Source organism: Varanus komodoensis, unplaced genomic scaffold, assembly GCF_004798865.1.
Source record: "Varanus komodoensis strain SLA01 unplaced genomic scaffold, ASM479886v1 scaffold26, whole genome shotgun sequence".
Taxonomy (NCBI): Eukaryota; Metazoa; Chordata; class Lepidosauria; order Squamata; family Varanidae; genus Varanus; species Varanus komodoensis.
In genome coordinates this window covers 5,211,526-5,232,492 of record NW_025335684.1, presented here as the reverse complement: position 1 = coordinate 5,232,492, position 20,967 = coordinate 5,211,526, and the positions used below count along the sequence as shown (strand labels likewise).

At 51.8% G+C, this 20,967-nt stretch overlaps 2 protein-coding genes across 5 annotated transcripts in view; both read left to right on the top strand.

Moving 5' to 3' along the window:
- Positions 1-3,283: 3,283 nt before the first annotated feature.
- On the top strand, positions 3,284-10,011 carry ACTB (actin beta). The gene is made up of 6 exons (XM_044433179.1): positions 3,284-3,445; positions 6,093-6,221; positions 7,025-7,264; positions 7,784-8,222; positions 8,491-8,672; positions 9,178-10,011. The coding sequence occupies exons 2-6, from the start codon at positions 6,099-6,101 to the stop codon at positions 9,319-9,321; spliced, it is 1,128 nt and encodes a 375-aa protein (XP_044289114.1). The 5' UTR covers positions 3,284-3,445; positions 6,093-6,098; the 3' UTR covers positions 9,322-10,011.
- A 4,711-nt stretch (positions 10,012-14,722) lies between these two features.
- Positions 14,723-20,967, top strand: part of FBXL18 (F-box and leucine rich repeat protein 18) — a 111,506-nt gene continuing 105,261 nt past the window's right edge. For all 4 annotated transcript variants that reach the window (XR_006415019.1, XM_044433133.1, XM_044433131.1 and 1 more), the window contains exons 1-3: positions 14,723-14,854; positions 17,034-17,234; positions 18,017-19,566. Coding sequence is in view for 3 of the 4 variants with exons in the window: in XM_044433133.1 (XP_044289068.1) it covers positions 14,837-14,854; positions 17,034-17,234; positions 18,017-19,566 (1,769 nt within the window). In the remaining variant the exon portion in view is untranslated. The remainder of the gene's footprint in view (positions 14,855-17,033; positions 17,235-18,016; positions 19,567-20,967) is intronic.

Sequence of the window (20,967 nt, the reverse complement as noted above, 5' to 3'; positions counted from 1 at the left end):
GTTTCTGTTTCTTCCAGTGCCTCCAGCCTTGGATCTGGGAATCCCAACTATCCATTCCCGTTCAGATGCAGCCTGGATGCAACGGGATTGTTCTGCCCCTCGGTCCAGCTGTATGAGTTTCTGGCAGATTAGTCACATTAATCGTATGAGTTTTTAGGCGGTCAGTCACCATTAATGGAGTTTTGTGGGCTGATCTGTCAGACCTGCCACATATTTGCATGCACAGTTCCAAAGCAGGAAAAAAAGCAATGCATTTGTTTTTAAATGAGATATATCAGTTATCTTTGGAAGTGTCCAAACAGATGAGCAGAAGGTAGATTCTGACTCCCCCACACACTTAATCAGGCCAATTTCCATTGAGGACTGGTTGGCTGCTGAAATTTTTGCGAGTGAGGTGATAAATCCAGGTGACTTGATAGGGTGTACAGGGGAGCATTGAAGACAAGCTGATTCATGACTGAACCAAACTGGCAAAACCAAGACAGTAAAAAGCAGTTTTGTCGCCTGCTGGGCAATCTATCAGCTCATATTTAAAATAAAACTTACAGGATCAAAACGGCAACCCGGTGATGAATGCTGAGCGGATGGGGCTGGATGTTGACTTTGGCTTACTTAAGAACAGATGGTGGAGGGGTCAGTTGGAGAAATAAATGCTATTACAGAGCTGCCCTTCCAGTTCGCACTCTAGGTGGGCCGGGCCAAAAGGAAAAGGGGGCGGTTCAATGGCAGGTGGGCAGAGCCAAAACACCAGCATATCGTCCCTTAAAGCTCTTCCTGCCTGGCTATTTAAGTCTTAGGAGAAGCATTTAGACTGTTACAAAAGGGCAGGGAGAGAGGCTACACGAAAGCTGAGAAGCCACCCCAGGACTGGGGGTTGGGGGAAAGGGGTTGGAGCCATTTGGGCAGCTCTGCAGGGCTGGGGTGGACCCCCCGCAGCTGCAGTTCCTCACTCCAGCGTAATAGTCTCTGGAGCCAGCTACAGTCTGAATAACCCTCACGCTGCAGGCGGTGCCACGTGAGGCTCACAAGGAGCAGCTTGCCTACAACCCGCCAGCCAGCGCACATCAAAGGCGACATTTGAAGGGGTGGGAGGGGATTTCCGGCTGGCAGCTCCATCTCTCAGGGCAGTGCCACCTTGTTCAAGCTCTCCCACTTCTGCTTTTGCCCCCGCATGCTAAGATGGTTCAGAATTGCACACAGCTACTTCCCAAGCCCGAAGGGCTGAACCCCAAGGAACTCTCAGGAGACCTGCAAGGAAGAGGACGGAGGTGCACGGGCTTGGAATCCCGCTCAATCTTTCGCCTAGGCTCATGGCAACGTTCGTCCCAATCCCAAACAGCTTGGACCGCAGGAACTTGGCAGCGCTTTTCCCAAGAGCAAACATATACACACATTTACCTCATTATTTATTTGAAAATAGTGCGACGCACCAGCTAAAGAGCGTCCGCTGTCGAGTGGAGGGAAGTGTCCAATTCAAGAACGTGGTTGTAAATTCACTTGGGGGCTTTGGGAAGGCTGCCTGAGACGCATCTCTCTGCCCTGCTGCAGTGGATGACAATTCAGGGCCCACTTTACAGTGTTACCGGAAGGATGACTCCTGAAATTGTGTGTGTGAGACTTATTCTGAGTCAACCTGCCCAAGACTGCACTGAAGGGGCTGTTAATGGTAGGCATGGGTTGTTATTGATCTCTGTACTGCCCAATAGCCAAAGCTCTCTGGGCAGTTTGCAATGGATCAGACACAACCAGAAAGCAACCAAACTGCAATAGCAACAAAAATAAAAAGATATTTCGCATCAATCATGAATTTTTCATCATCCTAAAAGTACAGTGCAGAATTTAAAAGCAAACTGGGTCGCCGTCCACAGGCAACGTCTCCTGGCTGCAGACCTTGCACCGGCTGAATTTGGCAACGGTGAGCATCGGAGGTTGGCAAGGTTCAGCAGTCACTGGGGGCCACCAGCAAAAGCCCCGATTCGGTTTTCTCTTCCTCGTTCTCTTTGGTAGCCGGAAGGTGGAGCTGCAGATGCTCCGGCGGAGCGATAGGGGGATGCGGAGCAGAAGCCGCTGGCCAGGCCCTCCAAAACCCGGATGCGACGCTGGTGCAGTGGGCAACCGTGCTAGGCGTTACGTTCTGCTGAATTCGGCGTGGCTGCCGAGCCAGCCCGTGCCGGATCCGCTTTGGACAGGCCAAAGCGAAGCGTGCTTGCTCAGGAATAAACCGTCCGGGGGATCCTGGCTAGTCACCTGAGCTTGGACCCTGGCCATCTGTGGAATAGGTCCCATCGCACAAAGTCAGCCTGGCCAAAATATGCCAAGGCAAGGGCGACCAACTTCACACTCGCCCACGCTGAGAGCACATCTTTATTCCAGCCTTCCTCCTCCTCCTCCTCCTCCCGCCCAAGGGCGCTGGATTTCAATTCCCATCATCTCCAGCCACCGCAGCTGGCTGGCCACGAACAGAGCGGCAGTCCCAGGCCTCGGGATGGAGGGACGTCGCTTTATGTAGCGCTTCGTACGCAGCTCAGGGAGGGGTGCACAGAAATGACCCCCTCCGGCAAATTCAGCCTGAAAGGAGGCCCATCCTGAATAGAGGATGTATCCGAAGTAAGGCACGCGCCCATCCGCAGCAGGGCTCACTTGCATACCCACGCTAGCGGTTTGCAGGCCTCCTCCTCAAGAGGAATGGTCAGGCGAACTCTGGGCCTCGTGCGCACAGATCCTGAACTTGCTCCCGAGCATTAGGGAATCTGGTCAGCGCCTTACGGCGCGCGCGCGCGCGGAGACCCCCGCTCCGCATCCCAGACCAACAAACAATGAGATCTTGGGCGGCCCAAGGCGCATGGGGGGATCCAAGGCCCTTGACAGGCCTCTCCCCCCCCCCCCCACCCCCGATCCCACTCATTGCAGGGCGCAGTGTATGCATGGAACGAAGGATCCCTTTTCGCTGCGCGGGGCCTCCCAAGTCCTTCCCTCTTGCAGCTGTGGGGTTTCCTCCAAGGTGGGCAAAAAGGAAGGCAAGCCGCGCGCCCCTAACGCAACCCCATGCAATCGCCTGCTCCCTCCTTCCCATTCTCTCTCTCTCTCTCTCTGGGTTTTTTAATTTCTTTTTTTTCGAGAGAGAGGGAGGAAAAAAATGCTGCAACGTACAACGAGGCTACTCGTGAGTGAGTGAGAGCGGCCCGGCCAATCAGGAGGGCCCGTTTCGAAAGTTGCCTTTTATGGCGAGAGCGACGCCGCGGTGTCCATATAAAACCCGGCGTCACCGCGCCGCAGAAAGCAGCCGTTGAGCGCTCTCGGTGGGGTGCGCGTGCCTCGGGTGGATCGCCAAGCCGACTCGGTTCCTCTCCCCCTCCCGGCCCCAAGGGTCTAAACAAAACAAAGCCAAAAAAAGCAAAAGCCTAATTAAAAAACAAGCAAAAAACCGTGCAACTTCTAAAAAAAGGTAAGCCTTTTCGGGCGTGGAACGGGGGTGGGCTTTATTCTCTTTGCTCGGTGGAGTAGGATGCTGAATGTATTTCTAGCGGTATCTTAGTCCGTTGTTAAGGTGCGCTCGTTGTTGGCTTAAAATTGTTCCTGGCTGACTTGAAAAAAAAAAAAAAAACGGCGTGTTTATTGTAAGCCTTGGCAATCAGCTTTTTTTTGGAGTCCGAGGGTTGCTTCGCAACATGGAAATGTTTTTTTTTCCTTTCGCCTTTTAGCAAAGATGGATGCGGTAGGCGCTTCTTTTGCAAGTAACTTAAGGCGAGGATCGTGCTCTGTGCTGGCCCACTTGCCATCGGTGGGCTTCCTTGCGAGTAAGCCTCATGGCATTAGCAAGGGCTTAAGATGCTCAACGCAGCAGACGTGGCTTTTAAGTCCGTCCGCATTTCGCCCGGTGCGCGATAACCGCTTTGGACATAATGTATAGAGTTCACTTTCTGCTCCTTTGCGGTTGGTATTCCTTTGAGTCGGATGAGCGAAGTCCCTGAGACTTGGAGGAGACTTACTTGAGAGGATCGCTCTGGAAGAACAGGGGCAAAAAGGAATAGCGCGCGCGCGCGGGGGGGTGTCTTTTGTGCGCGCATTGTCTAGCTTTGTGTCGGAGGCGCCGAGGAGGGGGCTAAAAGAAGCTTCTCCGGGTGGCGGGGATTAATGCTGCATGTGATGAATGATTTGTCGGGAGGAAGGGGAACCCTTCCCCGCTGGAGGGGCCTAGCTTAAAAAAATAAACAGCAGTGCATCCTTTAAAAGGCACGCTCGAGTGGACCTGGCGCGCTGGAAAACCTTGCAGGTGCGATCTTGGGTATGCTTAGACAGGAGGGGGGGCAGCCCCCAGGGAAAAATACGTACGATTGCGCCCTAAGCCGAGGAGACGGGGAGGAGAGGCCGCGTTCGTGTGCATTTCGGTTGCGTGCACACAATGGGAGCTTGTCCCTGCTGGATTTCCGGGCTCTTTAATCTGGTTTTATGCGTTCGCGGCCCGGCCCTAAGAGGATTTATTGTCCCCTGGGGGGCTGGGTGGCTGAGCGGGCGGGGGGTGGTCCTCCGTGGTGCGGCTGCAGTTCATTAAAGGGAGATGCGGGGCTGGGGGGAAGGGGTCCTTCCAGGTTTGGGGGGGGGGGCGTGCTGCACTGCTTGCGAAGCCGGGGCGTTCAGACCTGCTAGGGTGTGCCTGGGGGGCGTTTCCGGTGATGGGGAACCGGCTTTTCCATTGTACCTACGGAGCACATGGGTGGAGGGTGCTGGTGGGTGGGGCGATTTGGGAGGGGAAGGGAATCAATCATGGGGCAGCCTTTGACTGAGAGGTCCTTTGTTTCCTTGGAGCCGCTCCGGATCCTTTTGTGAGGTGGGGAGGAGGGGTAGCGGAGGCAGGGAAGCAGCGAGGGTCCCCCTTTCGTGGGTGACCGCCTTCCCCAGAGACTCCAGAAGGATGTCACCCCCTAAATTCTACAAAATGCACACTTTGGATTAACTGCTGGGGCTCTCTGGCTTGAGGGGGCTTTCCCCTGCCCCTTTCTGCCTTTCTGCTATGCCTTTGGTGGGGGAAACAGCCTTGTTAGCTGGATGAATATTTCTAGAAAAGGCAAGTGGCTAGTCCTCATTAATAGGCGAGGAAACCAAATCTGGCTGGTCAACAGGTGGTTCTAGGAAGGGTGGGGTCTGACTGGAACCTGGTACTTAGAAATGTGTGTGTGAAGTGCCCTGGAAAGTTATTTTAAAAAAAATCTAGATGGCTGCCTCAGGTCACCCATACTTGGAAGTAACTCTTCCAATGTGGCAAACCTACCTTAGCTGCCTCCGTCCAAACTATATTTCTTTCTCGCATCCTTTTGCTGGTTATCTGCAATCTGGCAACTTCATCTGTTGCATTTGAACCCATGGCAGCTGTACTGACTGCTTTCCCAACTTAAAAAAAGTCAGTGCCCTCTGGGGTAGACAAAAACCTAAGGCAGCCCTTGGGAGCAGAGCCGGGCATCTTGCATTTATAAGCTTTTTAATGCGCCTCCATCCAAACTTGGCTTGCAGGACTAACAAGATTAAGGACCTGGCAGGCTGGTCTGAGCTGGGTGGGGTTCTGGGCAAGCCACTTTTTGAAAGGGCGTGGGTAATTTGCCCTACTTCTGAGCTTTCCCTGACCAGAATGGCCCCATCTTGTCGAGAATGGGTGTTGCACATGATGCGCTCAGTGGTGCTTTCTGTCTCCCCCTGGGAGTGGCTTTCCGACATGATCCTCTGGAAGGAAAGGGGTGGGATGGAGGAAGGGCGTGGCCTCGGGGCTCCGACCCTCCCAAATCTGGCTGGTGCATCTCCCTTGCTCGAGGTTGCCTTTTATGGTAATAATGTGGGACTGGAGGAGAGGACTTCCTTTGTGTCCCAAACCTGCATGAAGGCGCCATGTGGGCGCCCTCTAGTGGCTGAAAGCGGGAAGAGGTGCGCGATGACACAACAGGAAGCGGGGGGTGGTCCCTGCCGCGCATGATGCTCTTGAGCTCGCGGCAGGTGGCTCCGGCGCCTGGAACTGGAACCGCGGATGCTGTTGCTGCAGAAGCCGAATCCTCGCCTGTGCGCCTTCCCCTAACGGCCGTGTTTTTCCCTCCTTCCCTTCCCAGATCGCCATGGATGATGATATCGCTGCACTCGTGGTTGACAATGGCTCCGGAATGTGCAAGGCTGGGTTTGCCGGGGACGATGCTCCTCGTGCCGTGTTCCCCTCCATTGTCGGCCGCCCGAGACACCAGGTACGTGGCTGGGGAGCTGTGGTTTTGATTCTGGGGCAGGGGGAAGGGGGCTTTTGATTCAGGAGTTACGTCGGCTTGTTCCCCAGTGCTGAAAACGTCCCCAGCCAGGAGCTGTTCAACCATGGCCCACCACCAGCCTTCAGAAATGCAGCCAGAGGCATTGGTGTTGATTCCCCCGTTTTGTTGGGAGTGGCTTGCCCCGAGAACCCTGCAGCACGAGACTCCAAAGAGGGGGCCTTGTGTCCAGAACGAAATGTGCCCCCAAGCTTTTTTCGTCAAGCGCAAGTTGATTTTCAGCTTGCCACAAGCAGGACCTGCCTGGTGGTGAAGTTGTTAGGATATAATAACAGAGCAGTGGAAGTCAGTTGAAATAATCCGAAGCTGTTAGCCTGGGGTGGCCCACTGGGGGTCTTCCAGGGAATGTTGGACTACAACTCCTATGAGCCTCAGCTGGCATAGCATGATGGGAGTGGTCGGACACAAGCATGTGGACTATTCCCTACAATAGGTGATCGGGAAAAAAATCCTTTTGGGAAAGTCCTTTAACCACGAATGCGTGTCTCCTGGGCTGACAAGTGAAACTCCAGTGGTCCAACCCTCCTGCACAGAGGAAATCAGCCAAGTCTGTGTCTGTGTGGGCTGTAGAAATGGCACATATTCCACCACTGTCACTCACATCTTCTAACTTCTTTGGTGCCAGGAGCTTTTGTACATGCCATCCTCTCCTGGGGATGGAGCAGGTTGGTCCCAGTTCTTCATCAGAAGTTGGCACCCGTCTGATGCCTGTGTTCTTCTCCTCGCAGGGTGTGATGGTGGGCATGGGCCAGAAAGACAGCTACGTCGGTGATGAGGCGCAGAGTAAAAGAGGTATCCTTACCCTGAAGTACCCCATTGAACACGGCATTGTCACCAACTGGGATGACATGGAGAAGATCTGGCACCACACCTTCTACAATGAGCTGAGAGTTGCTCCGGAAGAACACCCCGTGCTGCTGACAGAGGCACCTCTGAATCCCAAAGCCAACAGAGAAAAGATGACACAGGTACTTGGGCTCTCCCTCCCTCAAGCGTGCCTCCTTCCAGCCTATTTCATTCAGATACCAATCGGCGTTTCATTTTTCTTGTTCACCTCTTTTTCTTTCTTTCTTTTTTCTTTGTTTTGCTCATCTCTGCAGGGGTTTCCTTTCTGGTCTGAACCTCTTGCCGGATCTTGAAAGGTTTTTATCTGCCCTTTTCCCAAATTGGCTTTCTCTTCTCTTTTCTGACTTGCTGGTGTTCACCTGAGCCCTCGCTTTCTTTTCCAACTAACGTTGACTTGCTTTGAGTGACTTCAGTAATGTTTCCTGTGTTACATGGGGGGCTCTGGGGGTGGGGATTGCTGTAATGCAAGCTGGTGGCGGGTGGGGAGGATTAACAGTTTGGATCTGTTGTGTAGCCCCGTATTTGACTTGGCATGAATTGACTTCCCAGTGATGCGGTTTACCCGGCTGAGCGCGCGGCAATCGTCCTGCAGTTTTCCAGGTTCCGTAACGGCATTTGGCTTGTCTCTTTCTGCCTCGTAGATCATGTTCGAGACCTTCAACACCCCGGCCATGTACGTTGCCATCCAAGCAGTGTTGTCCCTGTACGCCTCTGGTCGCACCACTGGTATTGTGATGGACTCTGGTGATGGGGTCACCCACACGGTGCCCATCTACGAAGGTTACGCTCTGCCCCACGCCATCCTCCGTCTGGACCTGGCTGGTCGCGACTTGACTGACTACCTCATGAAGATCTTGACCGAAAGAGGCTACAGCTTCACCACCACAGCCGAGAGGGAAATCGTGCGTGACATCAAAGAGAAACTGTGCTATGTTGCGTTAGATTTCGAGCAGGAGATGGCCACAGCTGCGTCCAGTTCTTCCCTGGAGAAGAGCTACGAGCTGCCCGACGGACAAGTTATCACCATCGGCAATGAGAGGTTCAGGTGCCCAGAAGCTCTCTTCCAGCCCTCTTTCTTGGGTATGTTTCTAATCCTTGCAATGCTTGATTCCGTTTCCCTTCAGACATCTGGACCAGCGATCAGGATGTCTTGGCCTACAGCTCCCAGCACCCTCACTGTCTGCTGACAAAAGCCAATGGGAGTTGTAGGCCCAAACATCTGGAGGTAGATGAGCTCCATGAGAGAGACCTGAACTTACTGGGTTGCTTCTCGGAGCAGATCTTGTGGGCTTAGTGATGGGAGTTTCTTTCCGGTTTTAAACTCTTTGCTTGTTAACTCCTCGGGCAGGCATGGAATCCTGCGGCATCCACGAAACCACCTTTAATTCCATCATGAAGTGCGACGTGGACATCCGCAAAGACCTGTATGCCAACACCGTCCTTTCCGGTGGCACCACCATGTACCCAGGCATCGCCGACAGAATGCAGAAGGAGATCACAGCCCTGGCCCCCAGCACGATGAAAATCAAGGTGAGCCTCGAGTCTTGGAGGGGGTCGAGGTTGTATGGGAGGTGGAAGCTCATCCTGCCGTAAGCCTGAAGGACGCGGATCTCCGAGGGCCCTTGCCTCTAGCATGAGGTCACTCACCTGCGTGACAGGTGTGAGTACAGAGGCCAGGCATCTCCGGTCCGCCTCCTACCGCCGTTGTGCAGCCCCGGGCGCGAGGCGGTTGAGCACACTCGGGTTGTGGGTTCCAGGCACGTGCTCCGCCACTCCAACCCTTGCTAGTGGGTTCTTTGGGGGTGCAGCGTTCCCCCAAAAGAAGAGAATGGGCTTGAGCCAGGTGCCCGTTGGCATGTCTTGTTGGCAGCTGTGGTGGCATTCAGCTGACCTGATGTTCCATGCCGTATAGGACAGGGATTAGAGCGTTCATTTTCCCAGCGGACAGCAGCTTGCCCGGACTTTCTGGGGTAGTCAGCTGGTGGATCTTGACTTTCCTCTGCGGAGTTCTAACAACTCTGTTTTTCTTCCGTAGATCATTGCTCCTCCAGAGCGCAAATACTCTGTCTGGATCGGTGGCTCCATCCTGGCCTCTCTGTCCACCTTCCAGCAGATGTGGATCAGCAAGCAGGAGTATGACGAATCTGGACCATCTATTGTCCACCGCAAATGCTTCTAAAAACAAGGACTAGTTACCACAATAACATTTTTCTCTTTTTGACAAAAATTCCCCATAACTGCGTGTTAAAAAATGAGTTGAGAATTGGCATGGTTTTATTTGTTCTGGCGCTTGACTCAGGATATAAAAACTGGAATGATGAAAAGTTGGTGGCGGCAGTCTTTAAAAAAAAAAGTAATTAAAAATGTGTTGGAGCGAATGTCCCCCAAAGTTCTGCATCGCATCGCTGGACTTTGCTTGTACATTTGTGTTGTTTTTTTTAATAGGCATTCCAAATATTGTATAATACTTTGAGAGGAAGTTCAGCCAGCCGCTGAAGGCAACAACAGCCCAGCTCACAAGAGCAGAATTAACTTTCTGGTGATCTAGAAAAGAATTGCTTGTATGTAAATCACGTAATCCAACAAGTGTCTTTCTGTATCTTGCGCCTTAAAGCAAAAAACACTTGGTCCTCTTTCGGGGTTTTTTTGGTCAAGCAAAAAAAAGAAAAAAAAAACAAAGAAAAATAATGGGCTGTGTATGTTCCTCCTCTTCCCAGTCTAGATGTGAAGGCTTACAGTTGAACCCCCTTCTCCTCCCATGGGGAATTTCCCAAATTTGGTGCCAGTATGTATACGGGATTCAGTGGGGTGGGGGAGATAAACTGTACACTGACTTAAGAACAGTTCCAATAAAGATGCACACAATAGACCTTGGCTGTCTGGCTTCATGTTCCTTGTTCCTCCGCTGTAAATCCTGCAGGGGGTGGGGGAGCGAAGGGTGGGCTTCAAACCATGCAATTGGGGAGGGGGGAGACCTCTCTGTTTAGGCCTCTAACATCAGAGATCCTCTGGCCCTAAGCTCCCATCAGCTCCATCTAATAGGATCAATTGTCAGGAAGGACGGGGTGGGAGTTGGGAGCCCAAAATACTTGGGGAGCCACTGTCCGTTCATCACCAAGTTGAAGATGGTGCAGAGGGGAGGGCAGGGCAAAATTGCTGAGAAAAAACAGATTAAGGGCCAAGTCTTCCTTCGGAAGCCTGGCTTTCAGATCCATGATGGGAAAATAATACATTGTAGCACCCAATCCATGGGGAAAAGGGTACCAGCTCCTTACCTTGCCATCTTGAAGGGCTAGCATAGAAGATTTTGGAGGTGGCTCTAGGAATCCAGTGCGTTACCATTTTTTCCCTGGTGCAAGCCCTGTTTGGCAAATAGGTGCTGGAAGTAAGCCATCCCGGTAGTGCTAGGTTCGGTGCAGAAAGATCTCATCCAGGAGGGCATGAAACATGCTGAGTGGAAAGTGCTGGCTCACTGGAGTGTACATTTATCTTTTCAGTCAACACTACAAGGATTCATCAAGGTCAGCCGGAGCTGGGCAAGACATGCAGGAAGCCTAGAAGTGGAGTAGGATATTGCTGGCCTGATCCTGCTTGTTCAGCTCCTGGAATTCAGATTACTTGGAAGCACTTCAGCTAGAACAAGTGCTGTATCAATGCTTAGTGAAAACTTGAACTGGTTCATGCATTCAGTTTACTTACAGGTCTCCTGTGGCTAGTGGTTGCTTTGGCTCCTGGAAGTAACACACCTTAAATGATTGTCTTTCAGATCAGAGGATAACCTAAGCATACACGCAGTTCCCACGCTTTAGCTCTTCCTGACATTGCATCCCGGTGCCTGGGCCCATTTTAGCTTGCATTTTGCACACCCGAATTTTGAGCTTTTACAAGCATGGGGGCCTCAATGACCTCGTGGAAGCCCATTCCACACCCTCGGGGTCCTGACTGGCAGGAAGTGCTTCCTGGCATCCAAATGGAACCTGGGTTCCCTGAGCTTTGCTCCACTGGAGCACATCCTGCCTTCCTCTGCAGGGGAGAACCGGTCTCTACCCACCTCCATGTGACATCTCCATCTTTAGGTTGTATCCTTAGTGCATCAGCCCAAACACTGCAGAGCATTGTTGGGAGGCCAGAGTCCAGTTTTCAGAGTATCTTTACCTTTTGTGTATAAATGTGCATATGGGCATAGGTGCATTTGATTTTAATGTTCATGCATCTGTACCACCCAATAGCCAAAGTGCTCTGCATTGTTGACAAAAGATTAAAAAGTAAATACAGTATAAAACATAGAGGCCAATTTAAGACACTCCACAATTATAACAGAGATCAGACCTCCCAGAACTCAATCAAAAAAACACCTTGTGAGCTGCGAAATGGTTGGGAATAAAGGACCATCATCTGGTACATGTTGGTGCCAGGTGGGCCTCACTGGAGATGTCATCCCGTAATTGGGATGCCACCACTGAGAACACCCTCTCCATCCTTGGCACCCCCAAACTTCCTTCGCAGGAGACACCCAATAGATCCTAATCTTGGTAGCTCTGCTTTGCTATTCTAAACCGGAGACTGGTTTTCTTTCTGGAATGGATCCATCTCACCATTCTTTGCCTTGGACAGTCAACTTTTCCTAGCATAGGTGTCTCTTTCAGGGAGAACTGCCTTCTCGTGTTGCGCCCAAAGTGTGGCAGCTTTGATTCAGTTAGTTTTGCTTCCCGGGAAAATTCTGGCTTCATTTGATCGAGGAATCACGCGGTCAGTGCAGGATGGTGACAAAAGTCTCCTCCAGCACCGTGTTTCGAACGCATCCATGTTTTTCCTGTCAGCCTTTCTCACTGTCCAGTTTTCACACCATGTCCAGGGATTGGGATGTACCAGTAGTGGGCAGCCAGTGCAGAAGGCCCAGGTCACGCTACCAGCATGGCAAAAGGGAGACTCTTGTTGAAAAAAATGGGTATATTTTGCCTGGGGAAGACTGGATGGGGACCTGGCTTCTAAGCCATGCTGGCTGTCACACAGAGGAAGGCAAACTCTCATTTTCTGCCATCCCCAAAGGCAGCACGGTTAATTTCCAGCAGGGAAAATTTTGGCCAAACATTTGGAGAAATGTCTTGATGGGATGGGCTATTTGATGTAGGGGTCAGTTGCCAAGAGAAGTGAGCAATGAGAAGACTGGGCCAGGGTTTTGTCTGGTGATCTTTTAAAAGGGATTTGGCCAGGACTTTCACCATCACCTGGCCCAGCATCCCTTTTCTAGCCTGGGGTCATAGCCCAGTTAAGGGCCCCTGTTTTAGGGTAGCTGGGCTTCAGCGATCTACCGCTTGATCACTGCAGTGTGTTGTACGTAGACTTTTGCCTCAGAGATTTAGTACAAAACAGAGCAGCTGCAGTACTGACCAGGTGTTAAAGCCCTATTACGCCCGTAGTATATAACTGTTAACTTATTTCCTAGACTTTTTTCCCAGCAAACACAAAGTGGCTTGCGTCTTTCTCCTCTGCTTGCTCTCAGTTTTATCCCTGCAACAACAGCCCTGTGAGGTAGGTTGGGCTGAGAGTCTTTGACTGGCCCAAAGTCGCCCAGTTGGCTCCATGGCTGAATGGGGACTAGAACCCAGGTCACTGGAGTCCCATTCCTGGGCTCTTAACCATTACACCACGCTGGCTCTCCAGGTACTAGTTCCCAGGTCATTTTGGGGCTCAGTTCAAGGTGCTGGTATTAACGTGCAAAACTCTTCATGTCTTGTTGCCACCATACTTAAAGGACAGCCTGTTTCCGTATGTTTCTGCCCATGCCCTGAGATCGTTGTTCGTGGCCTTGAGCTGGTGCATAACTACTCATGAGCAAGTCTTTTCTGCAGTTTCCCCCAATTGTGGGATACCCTTTCCAGTGCAGCCTACCTGAAACCTAGTTTGTTGACCTTTGGATGCCAGGCAAAGATTTTTTTAATTCCCTCAGACCTTGCAAAAGTATATTGACTACAGTGTGCTTTATTGTAATGTTTCATCATTATTACATTGAATTTATATCCTACCTTTTTTTCTTTTTGTAAGGAGCAAAGAAGTGTACACAGTTCTCCTATGCTCCATTAATGCTGCATTTAAAATAATCACATTTTTAGTTGCTCATTTATCTATCTCCTAGAAACACTGATTTTTGGCTGCTTTTAAGAATAATGCTTTTGATTATATTAAACATGGCTTTATTTTTGCTTCCTTTTGCTTTGGCTAGAGCACAACCCATAAGTTGAATAAATGAAACTGAATGTTTCGGATGTTCTCTAATGAAAAGAACACCCAATGACATGCATGTGTGGTGAATTCACAGGAGTTTGGCCAACAAAGGTTCTCACATCAGTCCCCCTAGCTGGCACTGTCTAGAAGTAATGGATCGCAACTCCCATAGTCCCCAGCCAACATGGGGTCGAAAACATCTGGAAGGCACCAATTTGGGGAAGTCTGATAACAAATTGCACCAGCTGAAAATGCTGGTAGGAATCTCTCTTATTTACCTTGAATAAGTTTCTGCAATTTATGCCATGGTATTTGTATTCACTTTATAGAATATATATGATGCACTGTTCCAAGGTTTTGTCTGTTTTAGGATTGGTAGGGAGCAATTGATCAATGGTAGGGATTTTGGCTGGGGAAGACACAATGGGATTTCTTCCATGGTTTTATTTTTTAAAAATGATAGAGGAACTAAATGCACAAAGCTAAGCTGCCTCGGGTGCTGTTTTTCTTGGTAAAAAAAGCTGGGTAGAAATCAAGAACACCATCCTATGCATGTTTAGGTAAGAAAAAGGGCCTACAAGTCCCAGCATGCCCCAGCTAGCAGTGCATGTCTGTGTCTTTTATAAATAAAGAGCTGGTTTCACTTGACAGGTATATCGATGAGGGTACATAACTGAAGAAGTGCTGATGCCCCGAAACTGTCCCCCAGAAGACTAATTTTTGATGATGTACCTCATGGAAATCCTGAAAAGTAAAATATAGAAACAGTTCCCTATTGCAGATTAACGTTAAATCAGATCTTACAGAGTTCCAAACCTGCCACGCCCTATGCAGGTTTGCTCAGAGGTAAATCCTATTGGACTTCCTGTAATGTAGGTTACTTAAACCGCAATCCTATAGCTGTCTCCCCCTGTCTAAACAGCGGATTAAGGTTTTGGTTTATATAGTGAGATTCTGTATAAAAGAAATAAGAGCGAGGAGGGCAGAGAATCACCCCGCTGCTTGTGCCACTCCCAAGATGGCGGGCCAAAAATCATTTCCGACAACTTTCCATTGAATCAAACACAGCCCAGAAATTTGATTTTTTTCAGAAGAAAATTAGGGGGAAAACTGGCACTTTCAAGATGCTAGGGCAGAGTGGCTAGTCGAAGGAACAAACAACCCAATCCCACTGGGCTTTGACACCTTCAAGATGGCGGCGAAAAGGGCGACGGCGTGCTTCGTTTCCAAGATGGCGCCGCCGCCGCCTGCCGCTCTCAAAATGGCGGCGCCGGAACGGCGAGAGGAGCCCCGCGCGCTCTTCCCATACACCTGGCTGGCAGGGGGGCGGAAGTGAGGTTGAGAGTGCGCCGGAAGTTTTGCGGGGCTGCGAGCCGGCTGGGAAGAAGCCGTGTGAGAGACGGGAGGCTTGGGGGAGCATCTTTGCCTTGGGGCGCAGAAGCGTTTTCGGAGGCCGAGGCCGGCGGACGATGGCCTGCCCCGGAGAGGTAAAAACAGCCACCTGCGCCACGACACCCAAACCCCTGGTTTCCGTGGCCACCACGGCCTTTGCGCTTTCCTCACCCTCCTGTTCATACGTATCCATAGCAACGCCTCCAGCCATGCTCACACAACCCGCAGGCCGTGCTCTGCCTCCTCGCGCGCATCGAACGTCTGAACTCTCCCTGTCCCGAGTCAGGGTAAGCAGGGTAGCGTGTACTCTGCCTGGAGTCCACAGTAGCAGCAGCAGCAGCAGCTCTTTTCCGGGGCCATCAGGCAGAGAGGGGTCTTCCGCCATCGTTGCTGACCGGGTTCTAGTCCCCACTGGGACCATTAAAAGGACTGAATGACTCGGAGCCCGTCACTAACTATCAGCCTGCCTTACAGGGTTGTTGTGAGGATAATAGGGAGAAGATGAGGACCGTGAGAGTCCTTTGGGTTTCCTTGAGGAAAACATGATTTAAATCCATAAAGAAAAGTTCCTTTGGGCTGGAAGCAATGCCAGGGATAGAGCCTGGGGCTCCTTCCAGAGTCTGAGGAGGCATTTTTAGCTGCTGGTCCATGTAGCTGTGTGAGAGATAAGACAGACCCCAGAGAGGGAGACCCCAGAAATATAATGCTCTAATGGCAGCAACTCTCCAAGTTCACTGGCCTAGGGGGCTTGTGCAGCTCTACCTCCAGAAGTCCTTCTAAATTGAGATGGTGTGAGACCTGGGACCTTTTCCATGGAAGAAGCCCACTTCTTTTGTCTTTGGCGCACCCATTACTGGAATGTGGCCCATTAGAAATGGAATCTGGAAGAGATTCAACACACCTGCTGTGGCAGGACCCATCCGCTTCTCACCCCTGCCTCCACTTTCATTTTGCTTTTAATTCCTTTGCTCATGTTTTTCTTAGCTCTTGTTGCTCCTTAAATCCTCTGCCCCAATTCCTAATGATGTACTATCTCATTCCCCCTTTCTCTGGTGCTGGACCCCTTACACTTTTCTCAAGAGCACCTCTCAATTCATGTCTCACCCAGCTTACACAAACACTCACACACACCAGGCCCCTGCTGATCCAGTTCCTCAGCTTGGCCATCCCACAAGCCAAGTTGCAAGTGCTTCAGGCCAGGTGGCTTATCTGAGATGGCCCTTTTCTGGGATGCCAGAGTACAACCAGGTGTGGTCTGTCTGTCTGCCCCCCCCCCCCCCCGCCGGCCCGATGGCTCACTGCTGTTCTGTTAGCTGCTTTGAGAAATGCTGTGTTGGAGGAAATAAGAGATCTCTGTTGTAATTACCCACTGAGCTCTGTAAGACATCGCTGGAAGGTTACCATAGTTTGCATTTCTTCCCTAAACCTGGCATATCTCATCACCCTATGAAGAAAAATACCAGACACTGTTCACATGTAGAAGGCAGGCTATGCTAGCTGTACTAGGCATGTGTTCATTACAGTCTCACTGAATTCAATGGTACTTAAGTCTCTAGTAAATATGCATAGGATCAAAACCTAAGAAATAGAAAGGAAGGGATTGTCCTGTTGAGCAGAGCCTGTGCATGAGCTGAAGTTCTATTGGACTGCTAATAATGGAGGGGGTTGGGGACACCCGCAAATATTGCAAAATTAAAATTAGCCACTTGAACGTCTATATTGATCCTTAGAATGCTGAATTTTGCACTAGCATCTGTGCTGTGCCATACATTCCTCCTTTTTTCTGTGAGCAGTACATTCCTGTTATATGAGTAACAAAATCAAATGCTGTCAGATTAGTATGCTTGTCCTGGGGTTCAGCTCTGACTCCCAATGTTCCCAGGATTCTTGTTTTGCTTTCCTCCCAGCCACCGATTGTGTGGTGGCTTCTTGGCCCTTTTTGGCAGTTTTTCAGCCTTTCTGAAAGGTTGACATCCCTCTTCTGAGGCTTAGTTGTTGGCAGGAAGAGCTTGGGTTTGTTGTCTCCACCCTTTTTGCCTTTGGCCCTGCTGACCACCAGAATGTGTCCCCCAAAACTCTTCTGAAATTGAATCCAAACTTTGTGCTGAAAGAGTTTCAAAACCCCTGGCAGAGAGCACGCTTTGGAATTACACCCGTGAATGTCTAACTACTGCTGTTTTTAATTGACTGGATCTTTTAGAAACCATGTGCCTGTCAAAAACAGTTATTTTTCCTGCTTCTGAGCACTGCTGTCTTACTCCTCTCTGCTTTCAGGAAGTAACAAGCAGGGAGGGCACAGAGGAGAACAGCAGCATGAACTTGATGGAGTTCTCAGATGAGATCCTCTTACATATCCTGAGATACACTCCGATCTTGGATCTCATCCTGAACGTTCGGCGAGTGTGTCGCAAACTTTCTGTGCTTAGTCTTGACAAAAGCCTCACCCACACTGTGATCCTGCATAAGGACTATCAGGTAAGGAAGAGACCTGAGGCAGCTGCAGAACTAGGATGGGGCAAGGTGACTTGCTATCTTTGGGGAGGCTCATCTTTATTTAGTGGTTTCCTCGGTGTTCTCAAGGCTGGTGTGATGAGAGGAAAGAAGGATTTTAAGAAAAAGGGGACCAATTTGAAGGTGCGACTTGGGTTTGCTTTGGAAGAATGCCCTTTGGCCCTGGCATAAACAGGATCAGGGATGTTGCAACCTGCATTTGATGCCACGGTGATGCCCAGGAGATTCTTGGCCCTGCCTTTGGCTCACTCACATGTGCCAGGAGTTTCCTTCTGGTGAACAAGAAGAGTGGTGCAGGGGGAATCAGTGGAGGTGCGCGGCCCCCGCCTGGCCGCTGCTGCTGCCCAGCTGCTTCTTGCCTCTGCTGCTCATGTGCGGAGGGCGGCAGAGGGGAATCTGCCCAGCAGCTTCTCCCTCTGGCATTTGGAGACAAGACAGGCTGAGTCGTGTAAAGAATCGCCATTACTTGTCATAGGAAGCCACCCAGGGTGTGCCATGTCATGCAGGTAATTGCTAGCGAGACACAAAAATGTCCCCATTAAACCTGACTTAATGCATTTAGACACCTTATAACAGGTGGGTAGCATAAAGGCCCTGTGATGTTTTGGCCCGCAGCTCCCACCAGTGTTAGCCAGCTTAACCAAGGGTCTCAGAAAGTAGGCGGAGACTTCTGGAGGGCTACACCTTGTCCACCCCTGCCTTATAGGTAGCCTAAGTTTGTCTCTTCTTTGGCTGCTTGCATGCAGGTAGACAAAGATAAGCTGAAGCAGCTCATAAGAGAAACAGGCAAAGAGATTCACGACCTGAACATGACCGGCTGCTATTGGCTGCCCGGCTCCACCATTGACCAAGTGGCCCGGTGCAAAAGCCTGGTGAAGCTGAACTTGTCCGGCTGCCACCTGACCTCGCTCCGTCTCTCGAAGATGCTGTCTGCCTTGCCGCACCTTCGCTCACTGGCGATCGATGTGAACCCAGGTTTCGACGCCTCCAACCTGAGCAGTGAGTGCAAAGCCACGCTGAGCCGTGTGCTGGAGCTCAAGCAGACCCTGTATACGCCTTCCTACGGAGTGGTCCCCTGTTGCACCAGCCTCGAGAAGCTCCTCTTGTATTTCGAGATCCTTGACCGCTCGCGCGAGGGCCTGATCCTGTCTGGCCAACTGATGGTGGGCGAGAGCAACGTGCCGCATTATCAGAACCTCCGGGTTTTCTACGCTCGGCTGGCCCCCGGGCCAGTCAACCAGGAGGTGGTGAGGCTGTACTTGGCAGTGCTGAGCGACCGCACGCCGGAGAAGCTGCATGCCTTTCTCATCTCTGCTCCCGGGGGCTTTGCACAGAGCTGTGCCATGAAAAACCTCTTGGACTCCATGGCCAGGAACGTGACGTTGGACGCCCTGCAGCTGCCCAAGTCGTGGATGAACGGCTCCAGCCTTCTGCAGCACCTGAGGTTCAGCAACCCCTTCTACTTCAGCTTCAGCCGCTGCAGCTTATCCGGCAGCCAGCTGGTCCAGCGGGTCCTGAACGGCGGCAAGGACCTCCGCAGCTTGGTCGGCCTGAACCTGAGCGGCTGCGTCCACTGCCTTTCTCCCGACTCGACGCTGCGCAAGGCCGAGGACGACATTGACAGCGGCATCGTGGAAACCCTGGTGTCCTCCTGTTGCAACGTGCAGCACCTGAACCTCTCTGCTGCCCACCACCACAGCTCGGACGGCCCGGGCAGACACCTGTGCCAGCTCCTCGCCCGCCTGAAGCGCCTCGTTTCCCTGGCCTTGCCCGTCTGCGCCATCGTGGATGCTTCCGCCGTGACTGCAGACAAGCCTTCCGTGCAGCCAGTGAGCCACACGCCTTTCCAAGGCTTCGGGAAGAAAGTCCGGATCGGGGTGCAGACCTATCCCCGGAACGGCCTCGACCAGGGCAATTCGAAGCTGCAGTCCTCCTTGTTCTGGACTCTCCTGGAAAGCCTCCCCTTCCTAGAGCGGCTGGAGCTGATTGGGTCCAGCTTTTCCTCAGCCATGCCCAGGAACGAGCCGGCCATCCGGAACTCGCTGCCCCCCTGCGGCCGGGCGCAGCTTGTGGGCGATGCGGAAGTGGCCGCCATCAGCCAGCTGGCCTTCCTGCGGAGCCTCACTCTGGCCCAGTTGCCCAACATCCTCACCGGCTCCGGGCTGGTGAGCATTGGGGTCCAGTGCCAGCACCTGCGGACTCTCTCGCTGGCCAACCTGGGCGCGATGGGCAAGGTGGTGTACATGCCGGCCCTCATGGACATGCTGAAGCACTGCAGATGTTTGCGGGACCTCAGGTGAGGCACAGGGCTTGCTCTTCCGGCTGCTTTGCCTCAGGGCGGGGACCTGCTTCCACTCTGAGAGCGGTACTCAGTGCTGGAAAGGCTGCTGGGGGCTGCAGGCTGGTGCTGGGCTGAAGGCCAGAAGGGTGGGACCAGAGTGCCTGCGCACTGCAGCTGTACGCTCTTCCTAGCAGCAAAATAACGCCTCAGGAGGAGCGGTTGAAAGTGTGCCCAAGATCCTGGAAGCCACCAAAGCAGTGGTGGTCAGGAGACAGGGAGCGGAGCTACCTGGGGAGACCCGGGAAGCCTGGATTTTGATCCCAGGGCGGAGGTTCCCCACCCCTGCTTTCCCTGACATGGAAGTAAAAATGGTTGGCCTCTGCTCCCAAGCCCACCAGTGAGACATCTTCTCAACTTGGCATTCCTCTCTTTGCCCGCCCAGGTGCTTCCCATCTTGGAGTGCGTCCCCTGGGTGAATGGGTTGGTGCGTTTAATTAACTCAGATAAACCTTTTATTGATGGAAAAGCTGAAATTGGACAGTTGATAGTGAAGCAATGCTGCCATCTAGTGGACTAGGTGGTGGGCTGCAGTTGGGTGTTCCGCTTCTGCCTCTTGTTGGGAATGACTTGGGCTGCAAACTGACGCATGTTGTGGCAGAAAAATTTAATTGATGCGCCCTTTTTGCCTTTGAAGCCCTCACAGGCTGTGCGATAGCTTTGATAAATGGCGTGTGACCCTGTCCTTGTGCCCACATTTGGCGCGCGACTGCAAAGGGAAAGATGTGTATGCTGCTCTCCTGCCATCTGCCCCAAGCACCACTGCTGAATTACTATCCATGGCATTGTTTTCATGACACTTAAATAAGGAGCTCCTCTTTCATTCCCCGCCCCCCGATTTCAACTGAGCAAGAGTGAGCTCAGGATTTGGTGTCTTTGATGTGCTACTGAACTGGAAAGAAACCTGCCCGATATCACCCACAAAGATCAGTTTCACAAGGATTCATGCTTGGTTGCCTGGAGCCAGTTCTTCCTTAATCAAGGCGACCAGGCAGGTAGCCACTTAGAAGCTGCACCACTTATGAGACAGTTCAGTGTAAAATACCCGACTGCCCAGCTTTGTCTTGGGTTACCCTGTCAGTGGGCCAGTTTGGAAGTTCAAGATCTTGGAGCCTTGCCAAGGGTGTGGAATGGCAAACGGGGGGTTGCCTCTTCCTGTCCCTTGTTATCTTTAATTTTCTAGCCGCTGCCTTTGCAAAGAGGGCCTGAACCATTTCAGTTGAAAGAAGCTTGGGGGGCTTCTGTCACATTCACCTCTGCCAAAAGGAAGATCTCGCCCACCCCTCCAGGGGTGCAAAATTTCAATCTCCTGGTTTCCACACAGGGCCCCTCAGAGGGCCGCGTCTTGTGTCACGGGAG

Excerpts from the sequence above, each read along its gene's own strand:
- ACTB (XM_044433179.1), top strand. The coding sequence starts at position 6,099 with ATGGATGATGATATCGCTGCACTCGTGGTTGACAATGGCTCCGGAATG. Across the intron at positions 7,265-7,783 it reads ACAGAGAAAAGATGACACAG|ATCATGTTCGAGACCTTCAA; the intron begins GTACTTGGGCTC and ends TCTGCCTCGTAG. Across the intron at positions 8,223-8,490 it reads CTTCCAGCCCTCTTTCTTGG|GCATGGAATCCTGCGGCATC; the intron begins GTATGTTTCTAA and ends CTCCTCGGGCAG.